Source organism: Trachypithecus francoisi, unplaced genomic scaffold, assembly GCF_009764315.1.
Source record: "Trachypithecus francoisi isolate TF-2019V2 unplaced genomic scaffold, Tfra_2.0 Lachesis_group11, whole genome shotgun sequence".
Lineage (NCBI taxonomy): Eukaryota > Metazoa > Chordata > Mammalia > Primates > Cercopithecidae > Trachypithecus > Trachypithecus francoisi.
In genome coordinates, this window is record NW_022681456.1 from 100545154 (window position 1) to 100564945 (window position 19792).

The following is a 19792-nucleotide window of genomic DNA, read 5'->3' on the forward strand; positions in this document are numbered from 1 at the left end:
TGGAGGCTGAAGTGGGAGAATTACCTGATCCCAGGAGGTCGAGGCTGCAGTGAGCAGTGATCATGCCTCTGCACTACAGCCTAGGCAATGGAAGTGAGACACCCTCCCCTAATCTCTCAAACTCTCTCGGTCTCTCTCTGTCTCTCGGTCTCTCTCTGTCTCTCTGTCTCTCTCTCTCTCTCTCTCTCTCTCTCTCTCTCTCTCTCCACACATACACACACACACACACACACACGAGAGAGAGAGAGAGAGAGAGAGAGAGAGAGAGAATTTAAGATGAGAACTAAAAATGTCTCTTGCATTTGGTATGCCCCTAAAGGGGTCAGTGTTCATCTTTGCTTGGCAGTTTTAGCGGGAAATGATGGGGAGAAACCTGGGGATAGGTGGTTGAAGCATAAATAGGAAGTAAGCTGACACAGTGAATGAAGACCATTCTTTGGAATGAAGAGGAAAAGAATGAGCAATAATTAGCATTACTGAAGATTTTTTTTTTTTGCTGGGGGAAATGTTTTTAGGCCAAGGTTGAATCAGTGGAGGGAAAGAGGCTGAAAAGGTAGGAAAAAAACTTACACATTGTCAACAGTGAGCACATTATAATGACTAAAATTTATTTTAGTGAAAAAATGCATTTAAGAGAGGAGAGATTTATGGAACAGGGTCCTGGAGGAGATGGGAGTGAATTGGGTTCAGACTGGAGAGGAGATGAGAGGGGTAAGCAGAGATGAATTTGTTGTTGAGTTGAGCCTGAGGGCTTTGCTTATCTTTGCAGGGTTCGGTGAGAAGGCGTAGGGAGCTTGAGAAGAGTCCTGAGAGTTGAAACGCCACTGAGGGAATGGAAAGTGGTGCTGATTAAAGGCAATGAATAGGATGGTTGTGTCTGATTAAAGAACACATATTTGTAGTGATGTCAGTTTGCACAGTGGGTCAAGGCTAGAGGTAAGAAGCTGAATTGAGGGCTTAATAGCAGAAAATGATGTGTAGTGAGTAATGGATAGACTAAGAACTGAAATAGTGATTGAATTGGAAAATAAGCTTAGAATTTTTGAGGAAGAGAGAAATGGAAGAATTGGTTCTAATTATAAAAGAGGCTATTGGAGTTAAGATTTTCAGAGGTAAAAAAAATTTTTAGACAACCATGATGTCCAAGAGAGTGGTTTAGTGAAACGGTGTTTGTTCATAAGACTCTGTAGTGCTAAGGAGTTTCTATTTTATCTTGAAATTGATGAGAAATCAAGGAAGAGACATAGCAATATTAACCTTTCAGAAACTTTCTTTTGATGACAGTGTGAATAATGGATGAAAGAGGGGCAATACTGGAAGCAATTAGACATGTTAAATTCACTGCGAAGCACTTTTGCATCCAACTGAGGGGGAAGCTTTCAAGTCACCAAGTTTTCAGCCACATGTTTTCTACTCTGTCGATTGAACTCAGTTAATTGACCCAATCTATCTTAATTACCTGCTCCAGAAAAGATCATGTCCCCTCAGCTGTGTTTCGCCCACATCATCATCTTTACTAAATATAATTAGAACCCTCGCTTCTGGCTTAACCTCAGGAAAAACTAGCTCCTTAATATTTTCATGCCATTGAAATTGTGGCGCCAGATATGGCCACAGTGGATAGAAACAGTATAACTTTTCTCCTTACCTTTCACTACATTTTTGAGAAGGTCTGAAAATTTTTCATAAAACTCTCAGGCATGTAATTTTCAGTTTCCGTGACTTTTATCTTTCTGAAATGGGAGAGGTTCCCTTGTCCCCCTCACAGGGCGTGCATGGGGGGTGTGGCTCGCTTCCTCAGTGCCCCGCTGCTCAGACCTCTAGAGGCACATACAGACGGGAAGGCTGTGGAGCTCCGACCCCTTGGCAGTGTCTAGGGGTGAATGTTTACAGCTCCTGAAGCCCCAGTGGGTATGTGTTACAGGCTGCTCTTTTAGTTTGTCTAGAGGGAGCTTGTGTTAACCAGCTCTATTAGACCCTCTACCTTGTCGCAAGGACAGCAAGCTTTATGTATCCTGGGTTCTTGCCTTGGTATACCAGAAGAATTGGATCACACGTGGGCCTGGAGAATGAGTGCGAAGTTTTATTGAGTGGAAGTAGCTCTCAGCAGATGAGGGACCCAGAAAGGAAATGGTTTTCCCCGGGCTCTTTTCCGACTGCCGGGGTCAAACTCCGCATCGTTCTGCCGGTGGATGGTCTGCGGATGTGCCAGCGAGCTCCTCTTCTTCTACCCTTATGCTCCTCTGGACGTCTGGCTGCCCGTGTGCCTGCCTGCTAGGGTCTGGGGTTTTCATAGGCACAGGATGGGGGGAGTGGCAGGCCAGGGTGGTCTTGGGAAATGCAACATTTGGGCAGGAAGGCAGGAGTGCCAGTCCTCACCTAGGTCGGTGGGGGTGGAAACCTAGCCAGGGACCACACTCTCCTCTACCCAGCACTTAACTTCCCCATCCCTATTATTTAAAGGGACCACGCTCTTCTCTTCCCAGCACTCCCCTATCATTTCTACACTGTAAATATTTTTTTGTTTATATTTGTCTCATCTATCAGGTTTTTGAGTTCCTTCACATTAACTTGCATGGAATTCATCTTGTTATAATGTGGTACCTAAAAATCCTAGTACTCTGGTTCAAAAATAAATGTTTAACAAATGTTCAGTGAAAGCGAATGAATGAATGATGACTCCCACACACGGAGGAACCCTGCTCACCTGTAAGGTACATGATTTGAAGGTTCCAACAAGTCTGTCTTGAAACAGGCCCAGTTGCGATGCCCATACAGTTCTCGGACTAACAAAAAGTGTCACACCATCCAGATATGCTTAATTTGGAAGCAGCTGTAAGGAGACTCCCGGCCAGCTCAAGTTTCCTCACCTGAGAAGAGGCGGGAGGCTGCTTACCGTACGGAAGGATGGCGGCCGCCTGCCTGAGTTCGGGAGCTTAGGTTCCTCTTCGGGAAAGAAGCCGAGGCCACTTTCCGTACAGCAGCATGGCGGCCGCCAACGGGAGGCGGTCATAGCATCACGCCAGGGGGAAGAGGCCGCCGTAAAGGAAGCTCTGCTTCCTCTTCTTCCTTCTCCCGCCTCCCACCGGCTGTCGTAAAAGGGTGAATGGAGAGGGAGTTGTGGGGGGGAAAAAGGGAGGACAGGGGGCGCGGAGTCAGAGTGGCGCAGCAAGTGGCCGCAGGTGGCGACGGTGGCGGGGGTTGGGGTGTGAGGTAATCCAGGGGTCGCGGAAGAGGAGGCTGAGAGGGTCAAAAGAAAACTAAAGCTGCAGTCCGGCCTACTGGTCCGGGGGCCGCGGAGCCCCCACCCGGGGAGATGGACCTCAACAGGATCATCCAGGCGCTGAAGGGCACCATCGACCCGAAGTTGCGGATTGCAGCCGAGAACGAACTCAACCAGGTGAGGAGAGGGCCTTCGGCGCCCCTCTTCCGCCGAAGCGGCGCCCCTGCCGGCTGGCCGGGCTCCCCCTCCCCGGCGCCCCTAGTCCTCACCCCCACCAGGCTGGGGCTGACGCCTCACGGCGGGTCCCGCCCTCCTTCCCCACTGCCCCCCGGTCCAGTAGAGCAGGACTCCTAGGATCTTTGCCGAGCAGCTCGCGCACCTGTTGGCCACCTTTGCACCTCTTCGTGTCGTCTTCCTTCTCCAGTGCAGTTTGTTCAGCCCACTTGGTCCGCAAGAAGCAGTTTTTGCAATCTGTGCTAGTGTTTTCAGGATGTGATTTCTTTTCCTTAAGTGCGCTGACTTGGGGAGCAGGTGGGAATTTTACTTACAATTCAAATCTGAGTTCATCTTTTCTCCAAACCCAGCCCTTTTTAGGTGTTGCTGTGGAGCACTCTGCCCACCGCCGCCTCCTGTCGGGTTGGCAGGACTGTTTTGACACTGATTGGCCGAGTTTTGCGGAGCGCTGGGCAGTGCTGTTGGGAGAGTGCTCTGGGGAGAATAGGCAGTTTTCATGGTGGTACTGCTTTATCTAGGACACATTAAACCAAGATGTGTTTGGAGAAATTTCTTATAAATGCTAAAATGTGTAAGACTTCTTTTTTCCTCCGTCTTCTGTTCTTCCTGATTAGCCTTGACGTTTTTCCAGCGTTACCCCCACACTTCAAAATTTTAATGACCCCAAACTCTAGCTTATCTCTTCTTCCCTACCGGTACTTGAGAATCATAGACCCCTTACTAAAAAGTAGGAATTAAGAGCTACCTCTGGGATGGAGCAACAGCTGTGTTAGGTTGTGATAACCTGTAAAATGTAAATATTCCAAAATCTGCGGTTCTCAAAAGAGTTGTCCAGGACCTGGAGCTTCAGCATCACCTGAGAACTTACAAATTATGCAAATTATGGGGCTTCAGTCCAGACTTAAAGAATCAGAAACTGTGGGGGTGGGGCCAGTTGTATTTTAACTAGCTCCCCCAGGTGATTCTGTGCCTCCGGAAGTGTGACTAAAGTGTGACTGTCCTAAGTAAATGTTTCTGTTGGAATTGACTTTAAAAGGCAGCTGCGTGTTGGGAATCTTTGAAAGGGATTATTTTAATAGGTAATCTAGGTGGAGTTTTGAGTAGGTGTGAATGCAGGATTCCCCAGAGATAAAAAGGAGAGTGAAAACACTGCCAATGCAGAGGAGGTTGGGTTGAACTAATGCCCAAAGATGATGTATTGGTGCCTCAAAAAGAAATGGACTGTCACTTAGAATAGCGGGAAGTTGAAGTCAGTACCTGTCCCAGACTTTGCAGAGTAAAAGTACTGTATGTTGGCTGGCTGGAAGAATAGTAATCCAGGGGTTAGTTAGGAAGAACAAAACGAGCTGAATTTGCAGTCTACTAGTATGAACAGGGGAGTTGGCCTGTTTATGACCCCCTTCTCGCAATGAGGCCAGGTGTTCCTTTGATATCAGGTTACACTTCCCTGTCCTTCACCTAACCTTCATTTCTTTCTGATTCATCAGTATATAAGTACAGTTGATGTTATAGAAGTGGAAAAAGTACATGAGAAAGCTGGCAGAACTAGGAAACATTTAAGACCCAGTCCTGTTTTTTTTCCATGGTATTTCAGACAAAAGCAGGCACATTCAGGGTGGTATGCCCATAGACTCTTGGGCGTAGTTCAGTCCAAATCCATTCCATCATCACTCTGCCCTGCCCCATAGTGTCCCCACCTCATCACAGACCGTGATTTCCCCAGCAATTTCTAAAGGTAGCTTATTGCTATACCACTCATTCAGCATTTATATTTTACATAAAGCATAGTGAAATGCTTTAAGGGTTTTTGAATCGGCTGTAAGTAGAACAAAATATAATGTCACCTAACCATGTAGTAAAACATGCGTATAATGATGGGTTTTGCATGCTTGTCCTTTGCCACCACTGTAACATCAGACCTTGTTGGATAAATGGGTGGGTAAATCACCATAAGTGGTTACGGTCCACCTCTTTGACTAGTCTAGATCTCCCCTTAGCAGTATGCTCTGCATAGGGAATGGGAGCAGCTTCTGCGGTGTACTGATGGATCTGTCAATTGCCGTTTAGAAAAGTAAGCAGCTTCTGCACAACAGCCTATGTTCCAATGGATAAATTCTCATTTGGAGCTGTATATTTTTTTCAGGCCAGCATTTTTCTGTTACTAGTGACTAGTTTTCTGACTGCTATTTGTGATATTGTTTCTATGGGAAAATGTATTTTTAGTTTTATCTCAGGATATTAAGCGTGAACCCTATACGTCTTCCTCATTTTCTATAGACCAGAAGTCCTATTAGTGGCAGCATAGAGGAATAGGAATGGGTAGGTACCTTGCTGAAGTAATTCATCCAGAAAGGTGTCGTCTTTTAATAAATTATCCTTCACGTGGCCTCGGTAGGGAAATAAGTTTTCACTTTCATCGCCAAGCTTTGGAATATCTGCTTTCCATGCATGTGTACATGCCATTTGCATTACCTTTTATTAAGATAATTTGTTTATATAATAGCACAGATATATTTATTGAGTTAATATATTGCAGATATTGGTATAAGAATTTGTTCCCATGGAGCTGGGGATACAGACATGTAACTTATATAATTTCAGGTCATAAGTGCTGTAAAGCCCGAGCAAGAGTGTTGGGATGTATAGCTATTCTCTGAAGAATGGCATTGAGTAGAGCGTTGGATGTTGTGAAGGAATGGGCCAGGCAAAGAACTGAGAGGAACAACTGTTCAGAAAAGGCCCTCAACTTGATGTGCTGGAGGACTGAGAGGGAATAATGGTTCAGAAAAGGCCCTCAACTTGGCGTGCTGGAGGACTAGAAAGGTTAATACAGCAGAGCAGTGAGTCAGAGGATGGAAGGAGACATCAGTTTTTTGCTTTGAGTTCTCATAAATGCAGCATTTAGTTAAGCAAACTGCTTATTTGCAGAAAACTTCACAGATACAAAATATCCTCAGGAAATCATTGAGAAATTAGTCTTATTTATTTTTTAGAAACTCAAAGCCTGAAGAGGCACAAAGAAATTGGGTAACTATTTCTGAGTAAAGTAGTATGAACATATATCTGATTTTATCCCTGAATGTTTTAGCTGGCCAAGCTAACATAGAATGAATCAATGCTGAAAGAAGACAAGGTTTCTGACATTTTTAAAAATAGCAGACAGTTGCAAAAAGGGGAGTTTCAAAATATGTACAATGGCAACAGTGTTGAAATAAAAGTAGTCTCTGCAATAGGTATATTACTTTCAAATAAGTAGCATTTATTTAGGTGTAAAGGTTATTTTGTATGTGTGGAATAAGATTTTTAAACAAATAACGGAAGTCAGTTTTTTTTATGATTAGAATAAACGATATAGGTGTTTTAATCTTCGATTCATGACAAGATCTTTCAGTATTTAGAAAGTTATAAACATGAGTTATAATGCATATGTAGAAGGTGAAGGCTGGGTGAATCTGTATTAATTTTGCCTCCTATCAACTGTTGTTGGAACAAATCTGTTTTCTTAAAAACTGCTTTAAAATTCTGATGGTTTCAATTATGGATAAAAAAGAATTTACATGCCACAGATTTGAGATCTGAAGACTACACAGGATGAAAGGAAGAACAATTATCATTCAAATGTTTTTGAAGGATATAGAAAGATTTGGAAAGCACAATGTTCTTGGATGAAAAGGATTAATACTTTAAAAATGCCACTTGTCTCCAAATTAATTTTGTAATCAAACATTTACCTTCATAGATGCTATTTTAATTTAAAAAATGAGTAATATGCCCAAACCTAGCTGTGTGTTGAAAGGGATGCCCCCGTAGATCCAGGCTCTGAGGAGAGGGGTGGGCTACACAGACTCTCTGGGTCATTGTCTGGTTTGGCCTCACTGGAATTTGAGTCTTTTCAAATGAATGTCAGTGGACAAAGGCATATGTGGACTGTGGAATGTGACAGGACTGTACTATAGTCCAGGTACTGTAAATCTGGATATAATGTGATCAGAAGGAGTGGATGCTCTGCATTTTTTTTGCTTTGAAGGTCCCAAACTCAGGAGCAGATCAAAGTAGAGCACACCTGTGGGTTGAAGTGACTCAGGCCACAGGGCAGAGCAGGAACTTCATCCCCACAGATTCACTTAGGCATTAAGTTTAAAAGATAGTACAGCAGTAGAGGGCAGCTGGTGATGACGGAGCGCTCAACACCGTCTCGTGAGTCACACTGTTCCAATCTGGACTGGCTTCTCTCCATTGCTCATGCTCAACTATGTAACATTACCTACTCTGTTTTGCTCTATTAGGTCTCCTATTTCCTGTAGCCTTTGTTTTTTTGTTTTCTGTTTGTCAAAAATACCATAAACAAAATTGAAGCACAAATGATCTAGGAAGAAATACTTGCCATGTATAGGTCAAATAAAAGATTGAGATTTTAAATTCATAAATAGCTCTTAGCATTTCTTAAGAATAAAGCAAATACTCCATTTACAAAAGGATAAAGGGTGTAAGGAATTTGTAGAAAAAACAGCCAACAAAGAGGGAAACATCTAACCTCCTTAGTAATAGAGAAAATGCAATTGAGAACATTAATAAAACATTAAAGTTTCAAAGGAATGATGATACCTGTGTTAGATAGATGGACACTATCATCGTAAATTGGTATACTCCTTCTGGAGACCATTCTGACAATATGTTAAAAAAAATCATAAAAATGTTCATATTCTTTTATTCGTCAGTTTCTACTCAGGAAAATTTTTTGACTTGAAGTATTTTAGTAATCTTCATTTTGCCTTGAAGGGTTTGTCTCAGTTTAAAAGTTTTTCTTCTATTTGGACAGTAATGTATTCAGTAACCGGTGCTAACTTATAAGCTACTCACTTATATTGCCCTATTTTATAAAACATTTCTTTGTAATTTCAGTCCTACAAGATTATCAATTTTGCCCCCAGTTTACTTCGGATTATAGTCTCTGACCATGTGGAATTCCCAGTACGACAGGCAGGTGAGTTGGTTTTTTATCCTTTATAAATTTATTTATAGGTGACAGTAGAATGAGAGTTTTATTTTAATTTAAAATATCTGTAATTTATTAAAATAAAGTGACTTAAAAACTTACTTTCTTTTCCCTCAGAAATTTAGAGGTAGATACTGAGCTCTCAAATATCCTCTAGCTCTTTTTTTTCCTCCTCTCCCTTCCACCCACCAATTCCTTGCCTCTGTAACTTTGCCCTTATTTTTGTTAGCTTTCTCAATTTTAATAGCTAATCTTCCTAATGTTTTATGATTTCTGGTAGCCTAGCCTCTGGGCCCATAGATTAAGACCGTGAATTTATATATGTGAATTCAAGCTCTGTTATGTGGCAAATCGTGGAGGTAATGTGTTGCCCAGATGTTCCTAACCCAGGTGACTGTGGAGCAGGACTGTTTTAAACATGAAACTTACTTTTAAGTCTGTGGGATCTTACGGTGTTTCATGATGCTGTATATTGTTCTTTTGTCTTGTTTTTTTATGGACTGGTCATCAGTGCCTGGAAGGTTAAAAATTAGAGCCTTAGAGTGTCATGAATTTTCAGAAGATAATAATCAAAAGCTAAACAAGGTAAACGACAATAGCTAATTAAAAATATTTAAAAAGACTTGTTATGTAAGTGACATATACGCATAAGTAATTTGGACAATTTAGAAGAATACAAAGAAGGAAGTAAAATTACCCAGCATTCGTCACTCAGAAATGGCCATCCCTACTCAAAAATGACCACCATCACTACTCAGAAATGACCATCATTAACGTTAGGTGAACATTAGCCTTTTTCCATGTGTTCAGGTAGAAGGATCAATGAACAGTTCTATAGAAATGGAGTCATAATCTACATGCTGATGAAAGTATTTAATTTTATTTGAACATAGAATAAAAAGATAAATATTAAGCTTTGGGAAGATCTGTAACACTATATATGATTTCCTAAAAGATCCGTTTGTGGTTAAGATAAAAAAGAAAATCCTATGGAAAAACACTGATGTTGGAATTATTTTTTGCTTTTATAAGGTTTACAAGACTTCTGTGTAAATTTTTGAAACCATAATTTGCACTTGTTTCATCTTTGTTTTATAAAATAGGGCTGTTCTGAAACAACATTTTATTGAATGGAACCTATTTTAAAAACCTAAGTGTTTATAGGGCCATTGTAAAATTCCTATGAAGCATTTAAGAAATAACATTTTAAAAGATCTTAAAACAAGTTATTACATTAATGCCTTCCTTTAATGACATGGAAACATTAGAAAAACATAGTTTATACCTTACATTGTTCTTCATACACCCAAAGATGACTGCCATCAGCTTTGATGCATGGTTCTCCAATTCTTTTGTTTATATTACACATGATGTTTTACAGTTTCCTTTTTTTCATTTAACCATGTACCCTTGAAGATTGCTCCAAGTCAGTGCATATACATACTTCATTCTTTATAACAGCTGTGCAGTTTTTCTTTATATAAGAATTACCATGGTTTACTTAAACAATTTGATACTGATGGACATTTTGCTTGTTGTCGTTTTTTTTTTCATTGTTGATAGAAGCAATGCTAAATGAGTGTCATTGGATGTGTATCTAGGTACTTGTGGGGGTATTTTTATAGAATAAATTATAAAAAGGGGGAAATGCTAGGCTAATGGATATTTATGACATTTAGAATTTAGAATCTTCTCACTAAGTTGCTTTTGTTTACATTTTCTACCAGCAGTGCATTAGAATGCTAGGTTCCCCAAATCCTTACCAACTCTGTACAACTTAATGAAGTTTTGATGTAAAATGTAAACAACATTGAAAGACATTTTTTCTTCATAATTTTTTTTTTCGTAATTTAGATTTCAAATCTGTTAACTACCTTATAAAGTTTATCTTGGTGATTATTTCCTAACTTATTAGGGCAACCTTCTTAGGGCAGCCATTTTTGTCATAGAATCTGAAATACATTTAAAAATTCTACATTATAACCTAAATTTAAGTAGTATTTATAAATTTTCTGCTCTGTTTAATCTATTATTAAAATATAAGGATGCTTCGAGACACCCAGACACATAATTTATCATCTTTAGCATGACACTTAAAAAAGAATGCTCTGATTTTTGCTTTAAAAGAAAGCCTGTATAAAGCTGTAAAAAAAAATTATGCTAATGTTAAGTGGAAATACATCTGCAAAATACTTTTTCTCTTTTGTTTGTGGCAATGTAAAGTGTTCTTGCTACCATCAAGCGTGCTTACTGGTGAATGTCCTTTCTTATCTTACTGTGAGTTTTCAAGAAACAGGAAAAAATTCAGTATTTTGATGTTGCCAAGCAAAACAAAAAAATTTGAACAAACTTTGGTCTGCTGCTTTTCTTTTGAGGTGTTGATAAGCATAATAGCATTATTAATATTATGTTCAGTGAAGGAAGCCTATCTTAAATTTAGGATAGTTATGATCTGGAATGTCAAGTCACTTTTGTTTCTAATTTTTTACTCCTTACCTCTGAAGAGAAGAGACTCTTTAGTAAAATTTCTCTAATATATGTAAATTTAGGCTCAGAAATGTACTTTCTTCAGTGCATTTTGGACTTGCTATGAGAAGCAGAGAGTAGTTTGGATTTAAAAGTGGTGGTTGAGAGGTATTAGACCTGAAGAGGTCATCAGTGGTGACAGATGTGGGACTGTCATTTAAAAAAATAGCATGGTTTTTGATTTCTGTGTTTGCCTGCGTCTTGTTCTTTCTTTTTGTTTGTGTTTCCAAAGGATGGACAGGGAGAAGATACAGCAATTCATTCTGTGGTTATTTGTTCAGAGGTTATTTGTTAAGATTGACCTCAGCATTATAGAGTGCAGAACGTAGAAATAAACAGAAAGATGCCTCTGATCAGTCCAGAAGCACTTTAAGAAACTTTTATTAACATTCATGCATTTTATTTGTAGAAAGCTTTGTCCTTTGTACTCAGAATCTATTTAATATTATTTTGATATAATTGACACATTTGTTATCTAATCTAGCCTTTCACAGAGTAATAAGGGAGAGAAGGGCTACAAAATTACAAGGAAAAACAGCAAGACTTAGAAACATCAACTTAAAAGCGTGGCATTCTGCCCACTGAGATAACAGTACTTTCTTCACTTTGAGGTTATGAAACCCAGTTGACCTCTGTTGTTGTGTTTCTGGGTCCAGAGCTTAAGTGATGATTCATTGTGCTGAAGGAGAAAAGTGTGTTTGTGTTTTAGAAAGTTAATTTCAACTTATGATGCTTAAAATGGTGAGTGGATTTTGTAGGAAAACTATCTTGGAGCAGCCATTTTTTATCATAGAATCTGAAATACATTTGTAAAATTCTATATTACAACTATCCTAAATTTAAGTGCCATTTGTAAATTTTCTTCTCTATTTAATCTATTATTAAAATACAAGGATGCTCCTTGTATTTTAAGTAAGTTTAATACTTCCTTTATGAATTGGATTAAGATGATATTAGTCCTTTGTTTCTTAGTTCTGGCAAATGGTTTGTTGTTACGTACTTGAATTAAATGATTAAAGGGAGGTTTTTAGATTATTGATTGATATGGTAACAATTATCTTTGATATTTTTCCTTTATCCTTAGTAATCCATAATTATCCATAATAGTAATTTAAATTTTCTTTTTAATATATTTTCAATTTTATTTTACCTAATTGTACATTTATTTAGGCATATACAAATTAGTCAGTGTGCTTTTTTTAAAGCCTGTCTTGTTTGATGCACCATAATTTTTAAATTAAAAGTTTTCAGCTATAAAATTAATATTAATAGTATTTAATGACTAAATCATAAATAAGCCCATGATTTTACCATGTCTGTATCTTTACTGTCTAAAGATTGCTTTTTGTTTTCAAGACTAGTTCTGTAGGGATCAAAATGATTTTGTGAATAATATAGTTGATTTTTCTTTTTGCAAAGATTAATCCTGTGAAATCAGGCTGGGTGTTCATGCCTGTAATCCCAGCACTTGGGGAGGCTAAAGTGGGTGGATCACTTGAGCCCAGGAGTTCAAGACCAGCCTGGGCAGTATGACAAAATCCTGTCTCTACAAAAATACAAAAAATTAACTGGCATGGTGGTGCACGCCTGTATTCCCAACTACTTGGGAGACTGAGGTGGGAGGATCACCTAAGCCCTGGAAGTGGAGGCTACAGTGAGCTGTGATTGTGTCTCTGTACTCCAGCCTGGGTGATAGAGTGAGACCGTGTCTCAAAAAAAACCCCAAATCCTGTGAAATCAGTTTGAACTGCTGACATGTTGGTTCATATCCTTAGATCATTCATTCATTATTTTTTGAATAGTCTATACATTTTTATTGAATAGGTATTATTTGCTAGTCACTATTACATAATATAATGACTGTACCCGATAAGACATGGTACTTAGTCTAGAGCCTGTGTGGTCTGAATTAAAAACAAGTAAGGGAAGAGAGAAAACCCTAACGCACATCCCGCTTTATATAATTTTTGTTTTTACCCAAATAAATTGAAATCATAGATGGAACAGTTTTTCAGAACTTTTAGCTACTCAAAACTAACGAAAGAAGAGCTTACAGGATGTCAAGTTCATAATTTCACTAAATTTCTTTTATGTTTTAGTTAATGTAGAACGTATTGGTGTATTCCTCATGGTATATAGTGCTTTTACTACCCAATTTAGCTTTTTTTTTTTTTTTTTCTGATGGAGTCTTGCTCTGTTGCCCTGGCTGCAGTGCTGTGGCATGATCTCGGCTCACTGCAACCTCCGCCTCCTGGGTTCAAGCAGTTTGCCGGAATTACAGGTACCTGCCACCATGCTTGGCTAATTTTTGTATTTTTAGTAGAGACAGGGTTTCACCATGTTGGCCAGAGTGGTCTCGAACTCCTGACCTCAGGTGATCCACCCGCCTCGGCCTCCCAAAGGGCTGGGATCACAGATTTGAGCCACTAAACCGGGTCACCAATATAGTTTTATGTTAAAAGTTGGGTGAGGAAAGAGTTGGGTGGGGAAAGAAGAGAAGCTTAAGGGAAGAAAGTTATGCTGCTTTCCAAATCATGTATCTTTATTCTTATACACACACACACACACACACACGACATTATAAGTATTTACTTACATTCACTGTTCAACTGGGGTGGTTAGAAAGCTTCACATTCTGGCCAGGTGCACTGGCTTCTGAGGTCAGGCTCCTGAGGTCAGGAGTTCGAGACCAGCCTGGCCAATATGGTGAAACCTTGTCTAACTAAAAATACAAAAATTAGCTGGGTGTGGTGGCACACGCCTGTAATCCCAGGTACTTGGGAGGCTGAGGCAGGATAATCATTTGAACCCGGGAGGCAGAGGTTGCAGTGAGCCAAGATCTTGCCACTGCAGTACAGCCTAGATCACACAGCAAGACTCCATTTCAAAAAAAAAAAAAAAAAAGAAAAGAAAGCTTCACATTCCTTCTTAAAATGCTGTAGCAATATGTCAGCCTGTTTCTTTCAGAAGGCTTTTGTTAAAAGTTGAAAACAATTAAAAAGAATAGAACAAAATCAGATTATGTATTTTGATACATGAGGACATATCAAAATTTCTTGAGTTTTCCAAAAATTTTTGAAGGCTGATGTTCATTTCCCTATTATATTTACAAGTAGTAAATATTTCAAAAAGGTTGGAGGAAAATTACCGATACTATAAAAAGCAGAGATACTCTAAAATGCTAGTGTTTGATAGTAGCCAGTGGGAAAACAAAAAACCAAAAAAGCCACCTTCATGAAGGAAAGTAGAACTTTACCTGTTGTCACCTCAGAATTAGGCATTGCAAAAAGTATGATTTTATGATCTCAAAGTATGTTTACTATGCATGATTTCTAGATAATTTTCCTCTCCTGTAAGCTCTGGATCTTGACTTAATGAAATATTTTCTGCTTAGACTAGCTGAAGTGAAACCTTTAAATTCTTATCCACTTGCCCTTCCTGATTTCACTGTTTGTACCTGGAAGAGTATCCATTTTTGCTGGGTTTCATGTTTAACATTGAAGGGTTTGGACTTTCATGCTCTATAAGGCTGAATTAAAGCCATCCTTTTTGGTACGGCTACATTAGCATTTTTTCTCAAACTCAGCTGCCATTTACCTGAAGAACATGGTGACACAATACTGGCCAGATCGAGAACCTCCACCAGGAGAAGCAATATTTCCATTCAACATTCACGAAAACGATCGCCAGCAAATACGTGATAACATTGTGGAAGGAATAATTCGGTCTCCAGATTTAGTGAGGTATGTGGTGCTATATCTTTAGGATTACTAGAAAGCATGAAATGCTTAGATCTGAGGGTAGGTGCTGTTGGATCTAATCCTCAGACTCATGTTTCTTTTTCTAAAGAGGTAAAGTAATAAAGTGGGACACTCAAAGAATGTTATTTTACTTAGTGGTCTTTGCATTTGTAATTCTTTGCCTGAAGATGTTTTGGAAAAGATTTTGTTGCCATATGTTGCCACAAAAAGAGGTAAGATTAAAAAAAAAATCATACTTAACCAAAACAATTGTGTAAATCTTGCTACTTAAATGACCTTTATTCTTAGTAATGATCTCTTGATTTTTTTACTACCTGCTTTTCTTTTCTTTGATACAGAGAGATTGATTCTGGGAATTTTTACCTACCACCTATCTTAATCTTTCCCTGTATTTTTATTCACATTTATGAATTGAGCATGTTTTCCTTCAGAGAAGACAGGATAGAGTAGGTATTAACTAGAAGAATTGTCTCCAGTTTTTGGAAAATCATAGATTAGATGCCGTAGAGCAATAGTGTCCCTCAGAACTTTCTGCAGTGACAGTGTTCTGTGTTAGTGCTGTCTAATATTAGCCACATGGCATCAATGACTGTTGAGCACTTGAAATGTTGCTAGTGTAACTGAGGAACGGAATTTTTAATTCCATTTACTTTTGATTCATTTAAAGTGTGCATATGTAACTAGCAGCTGCTCTATTGGACAGAGCAGCTGTGTAGTTAAAAATTTTGCGGTCGGCCGGGCGCGGTGGCTCAAGCCTGTAATCCCAGCACTTTGGGAGGCCGAGACGGGCGGATCACGAGGTCAGGAGATCGAGACCATCCTGGCTAACACGGTGAAACCCCATCTCTACTAAAAAATCCAAAAAACTAGCCGGGCGAGGTGGCGGGCTCCTGTAGTCCCAGCTACTCGGGAGGCTGAGGCAGGAGAATAGCGTGAACCCGGGAGGCGGAGCTTGCAGTGAGCTGAGATCTGGCCACTGCACTCCAGCCTGGGCGACAGAGCAAGACTCCGTCTCAAAAAAAAAAAAAAAAAATTTTGCGGTCTTAAAATAGGAGAAACAAATTCTTTTCAACATACGAGATAGTAATTAGGTATCTTTTGAAAATGCAGGGACAAGTAGGTGAAAACAGTGGTAGAGGAATGAAACTTTTTAATGTCAAGAGGTTGAATATAACGTTAGCTCTGAGTATCTAATAGCCATCATGACATAAGCAGTGGAAAAGGAAGAAAGTATGATGGGTAACAGGAAGGAGAACAAGCATTGAACCCTTAGAGCAATTACTTTGTTAAGAGGAGAAAATAGGTGTACTGGTTAAAAATAAATCACTATTATTCCCATTGGTTGCCCAAATGCCAGTCATGGGACTGATACCCCTGTGGTACCATCATGTATCCATTTATTTTCAAAATCTTACATTTTCAGAAGTCCCTTAATCTTCGAGTGGCTCTACACAGTAATGCATGAAGGATGGCCTTTCATAACCATCCTTTGCTTGGAATGAGAAAGGACTGGGAGGATCAACCTGAAAATGAGATTTAAAAAAATGAAAAGCTTCAGTTTTATTGTATACAAATATGACATTTATTGTTTAAAGGAGCAGCTACTACTGGCACTAGAGGAGATTTTTATCTTTATTATGGGACAGTTCTCTGTGACTTTGCCCCTTTTATGTCCTTAAGGCTTAACTATAATCATTGTTGAAAGTTCTTCCACCTATTCTCAAAGTTAAGGAGTATTACAAAGGGATTTTTCAAATAGATTTGATAATGTGAAGAAAAGGCATCATTTTGTTTAATTTTACCAGTTTAAGTGAATCTGAGTTACTGGTTGTTCAACTGAAAATGCTTTCTTTTTTTTAGTTGCATTGTGGAATCCTAATTTTGCCAGATTTGTTTCTTAACTATTTGAAAATGTCATGTAAGGCCATATTTGGTGATAACATTGAATTGATAGTTTGTAGAAAAGAAATTTTTGTCCCTGTTTTCTTTTCAGTTTCAGTTAAAGTGGAAATCTCATTGAGGAAATGATTACTGATCTATGTTATCAGATAACCTATTTTAGCATTTAACTTTGTGGTTTTATTAAAGGAATATTTTCTTCCTCTGTTTTATGTATCTTCTGTTGGCTTTTTCATTTATTTCTTTGGAAGTAGCTCTTAGGTCTCCTCTTCAGGAATTGCCTCGCTAATACATGTTTCTTTCTTATACTCGGGATACACAAATTAGTATCTCAGACTGTTTTGGACAGATTCAACATACGGTGTTGGGTTTTAACTGATAAAGGATGAGTTCAAGGTTTTGGCCCATAGAGAAGCTTCCACAATTATGTAGGCCTTCTTTGTACTTACTTGTACCTTCTTTAGACTAAGTTTGTCTGTTTGAAGTGTTATTTTCTTCCCCATTTAGGATATGGTAACCAAAATATGAGATATAATAAGCTGGGAAATTTTACAGAGCGGAGGTAGATTCTTTGGAGTTTTTTGAAAATTTTAAACTATTTAAAAAAATTTTTGAACTGTATTTAGGATAAGATAGTTTGAAAGGTTTCATTCATTTTAGGAACTCACCCATTCTGTTTATTTTCAGCAAGTTGAGCCACTGAAGATTTTTTTTAGATATGTCTTTTCCCCATCCCACATATATAATTATATAATACAGGTAAATAGGAGATAACAAACTTTTATGTAAAATATTAGAAGGCTTTGAAACATAGTATTTTCTATGTATAATCTAAGTTATAGTATTTTCTTAGTATAATCTAAGTTATAACTACTTAGATTTTGGACTTTTCTTCCCTACCTTGTAGAGTCCAGTTAACAATGTGTCTCCGTGCCATCATAAAACATGATTTTCCTGGTCACTGGCCAGCAGTGGTCGACAAGATAGACTATTACTTGCAATCACAGAGCAGTGGAAGCTGGCTTGGCAGTTTATTATGTCTGTATCAACTGGTGAAGACATATGAGTAAGTTGGTTTCCATTGGCTGAAGAAAGCAGCCTTGTGTAACTTAGAAATAATTAAGTTGCATAGAGTGGTCTGTTGTGGATGTTCTGCACAGGTTATCAGATTAGTCTGGGAAATGTTGGGTTAAACATGCTTAAATGTGTTTATTTGCTGCAGTTATTGAAAGAAACTTTAATATGCTGATAGATATTGCTAACCTCTGAGATAGTGATATAATATGAAGCACTTCAAAAACTTGTTAGTTGCACAGGACCATTTATTAACAGCTTCCTTGGAAACTCTGATACAGAGATACCTTAATATTTGTCTTCTAGGGAGTATATTAAGTAAACCAAAACGTGTACTTTTTTGGATGCAAGATAGAAAATGTTAACGTTTCTTTGCTAATGACATTCTTTTCCATAAAAGCAGTTTGGGTAGGTGGAGGACTAATATCACACTTAATAGTATTGCTTTCTGGTTTCTAGGAAGATTGCTACATGTGCATATAAAGTCCTGTAGTTCTCCTCTTTTAGTTCCTACTCTACTTACGGAATTTTTAGAAAATATTTCAGATTTCTAGCAATTAAAGTGATCTAAGAGCAACTAAATTTTAAACTCTTTTAACTGCTCAATTTAGGGTAATATAAGAAAAAAACATTTTCCCCCATATTTGTTACGTAGTTTGTCTATTTAAAATAGCATAGCAACTTGTATTTTATAGTATGGATTTTGGCTTGATGAAAATTAATTTAAATACTAGAAACATTCATGTAGGAAAAATGCAAAATAGTCTCGAATTGCTTTAAACTAGTCTAAACTGTGGCTAAAACAGGATGTGTTATTTTAAATTTCTTTTCAACTTAATTCTAGCAATTCAAACAGAAACTGTAAGCCAACGTTAATGATTTTGTTTTGTTAGTTTTATGTATTTAAAAATATTTTCTAATTTATTATTGATAGTTCTTTGGGTGGGAAAAATTACTTTTCTGTTTTTGTCTTTGCTCATGTAGATATAAGAAAGCAGAAGAGAGAGAACCTCTTATAATAGCAATGCAGATATTCCTGCCTCGTATTCAGCAACAAATCATGCAGCTCCTTCCTGATTCCTCCTATTATTCTGTATTACTGCAGAAACAAATTCTGAAAATCTTTTATGCACTTGTTCAGGTAGGTTTCTATTGCAGAAAACAAATATGGAGTCCTGTATTTCTGCCTGACACGTGGAAAATGCTCAGTAAGTAATCACTTATTATTAAAAATTATTATATATTCTCCCATATATTTCTTTAAAAAATGCTTTTGAGGAACAGGTTCACAGAAATTAAATTGCCCAAGATCATCTCAATGGCAGATCTGCCCCTGTGTGCATTTCACTCTAGTGTCTGAAATCATGGGTAAAGCACAACCAGGGTAGGTAAACCTACCTGCTCTAAAACCTGATTACTCGACTTATCTGTTCTATAGCATTCCTGCCTGTAGATTAGTTATGAGAGAAGAAGAAGGTAAAGAAGAAGAGAGTCCCTCTTCTATTGGGAAATCATATTGATGGTAGTTTCTTTGCATTTGACTCAAAGCTAACAGAAGATTTAAGGCTCATTTTCCTTGGTTTAAAATACTGCCTAAAAAAATATCTGAATGCTATAAGGGATACCAACATGGGAATCTAGAAAGATGGAATATGTTTGAAATATAAAAATATTTAACATCAATCCTTGAAAGGCTTGGGTAAATTATTTAGGTCTGATTGGAGGAAGAATAATTGTTTTCAGTCTTAATTGTTTGATGAATGAATTAAACTCTGTTACATGCTTTCTAGTTGAATTTGTCATGAGAAGAGGATGGTTTTGTTGAGCTCAAAAACCAAGATAGTTTGGATCCGTCTTTGGCTTTTTATTGACTTAGATACTTAAACTGTTTCAGAATATTTTACTTTTTATTCATTCATTCATTCATTCATTCATTCATTTGAGACGGAGTCTGGCTCTGTCGCCCAGGCTGGAGTGCAGTGGCGTGATCTCGGCTCACTGCAAGCTCCGCCCCCTGGGTTCACGCCATTCTCCTGCCTCAGCCTCCCGAGTAGCTGGGACTACAGGTGCCTGCCAGCA

At 38.3% G+C, this 19792-nt stretch overlaps 1 protein-coding gene and 1 long non-coding RNA gene across 3 annotated transcripts in view; one reads left to right on the forward strand and one right to left on the reverse strand.

Annotated features, from left to right (window-relative positions):
* Positions 1-483: 483 nt before the first annotated feature.
* Positions 484-3868, reverse strand: LOC117090332. Its single transcript, XR_004439973.1, has 2 exons — positions 3603-3868; positions 484-3089 (listed from the first exon to the last, which is right to left on the reverse strand). It is a non-coding gene; the product is annotated as an uncharacterized LOC117090332 (long non-coding RNA).
* Positions 2971-19792, forward strand: part of IPO8 (importin 8) — a 68945-nt gene continuing 52123 nt past the window's right edge. For both annotated transcript variants that reach the window (XM_033222529.1, XM_033222530.1), the window contains exons 1-5: positions 2971-3400; positions 8360-8441; positions 14566-14722; positions 17547-17705; positions 18698-18854. In XM_033222529.1, coding sequence (XP_033078420.1) covers positions 3317-3400; positions 8360-8441; positions 14566-14722; positions 17547-17705; positions 18698-18854 — 639 coding nt within the window. In that variant the 5' untranslated portion in view covers positions 2971-3316. The remainder of the gene's footprint in view (positions 3401-8359; positions 8442-14565; positions 14723-17546; positions 17706-18697; positions 18855-19792) is intronic.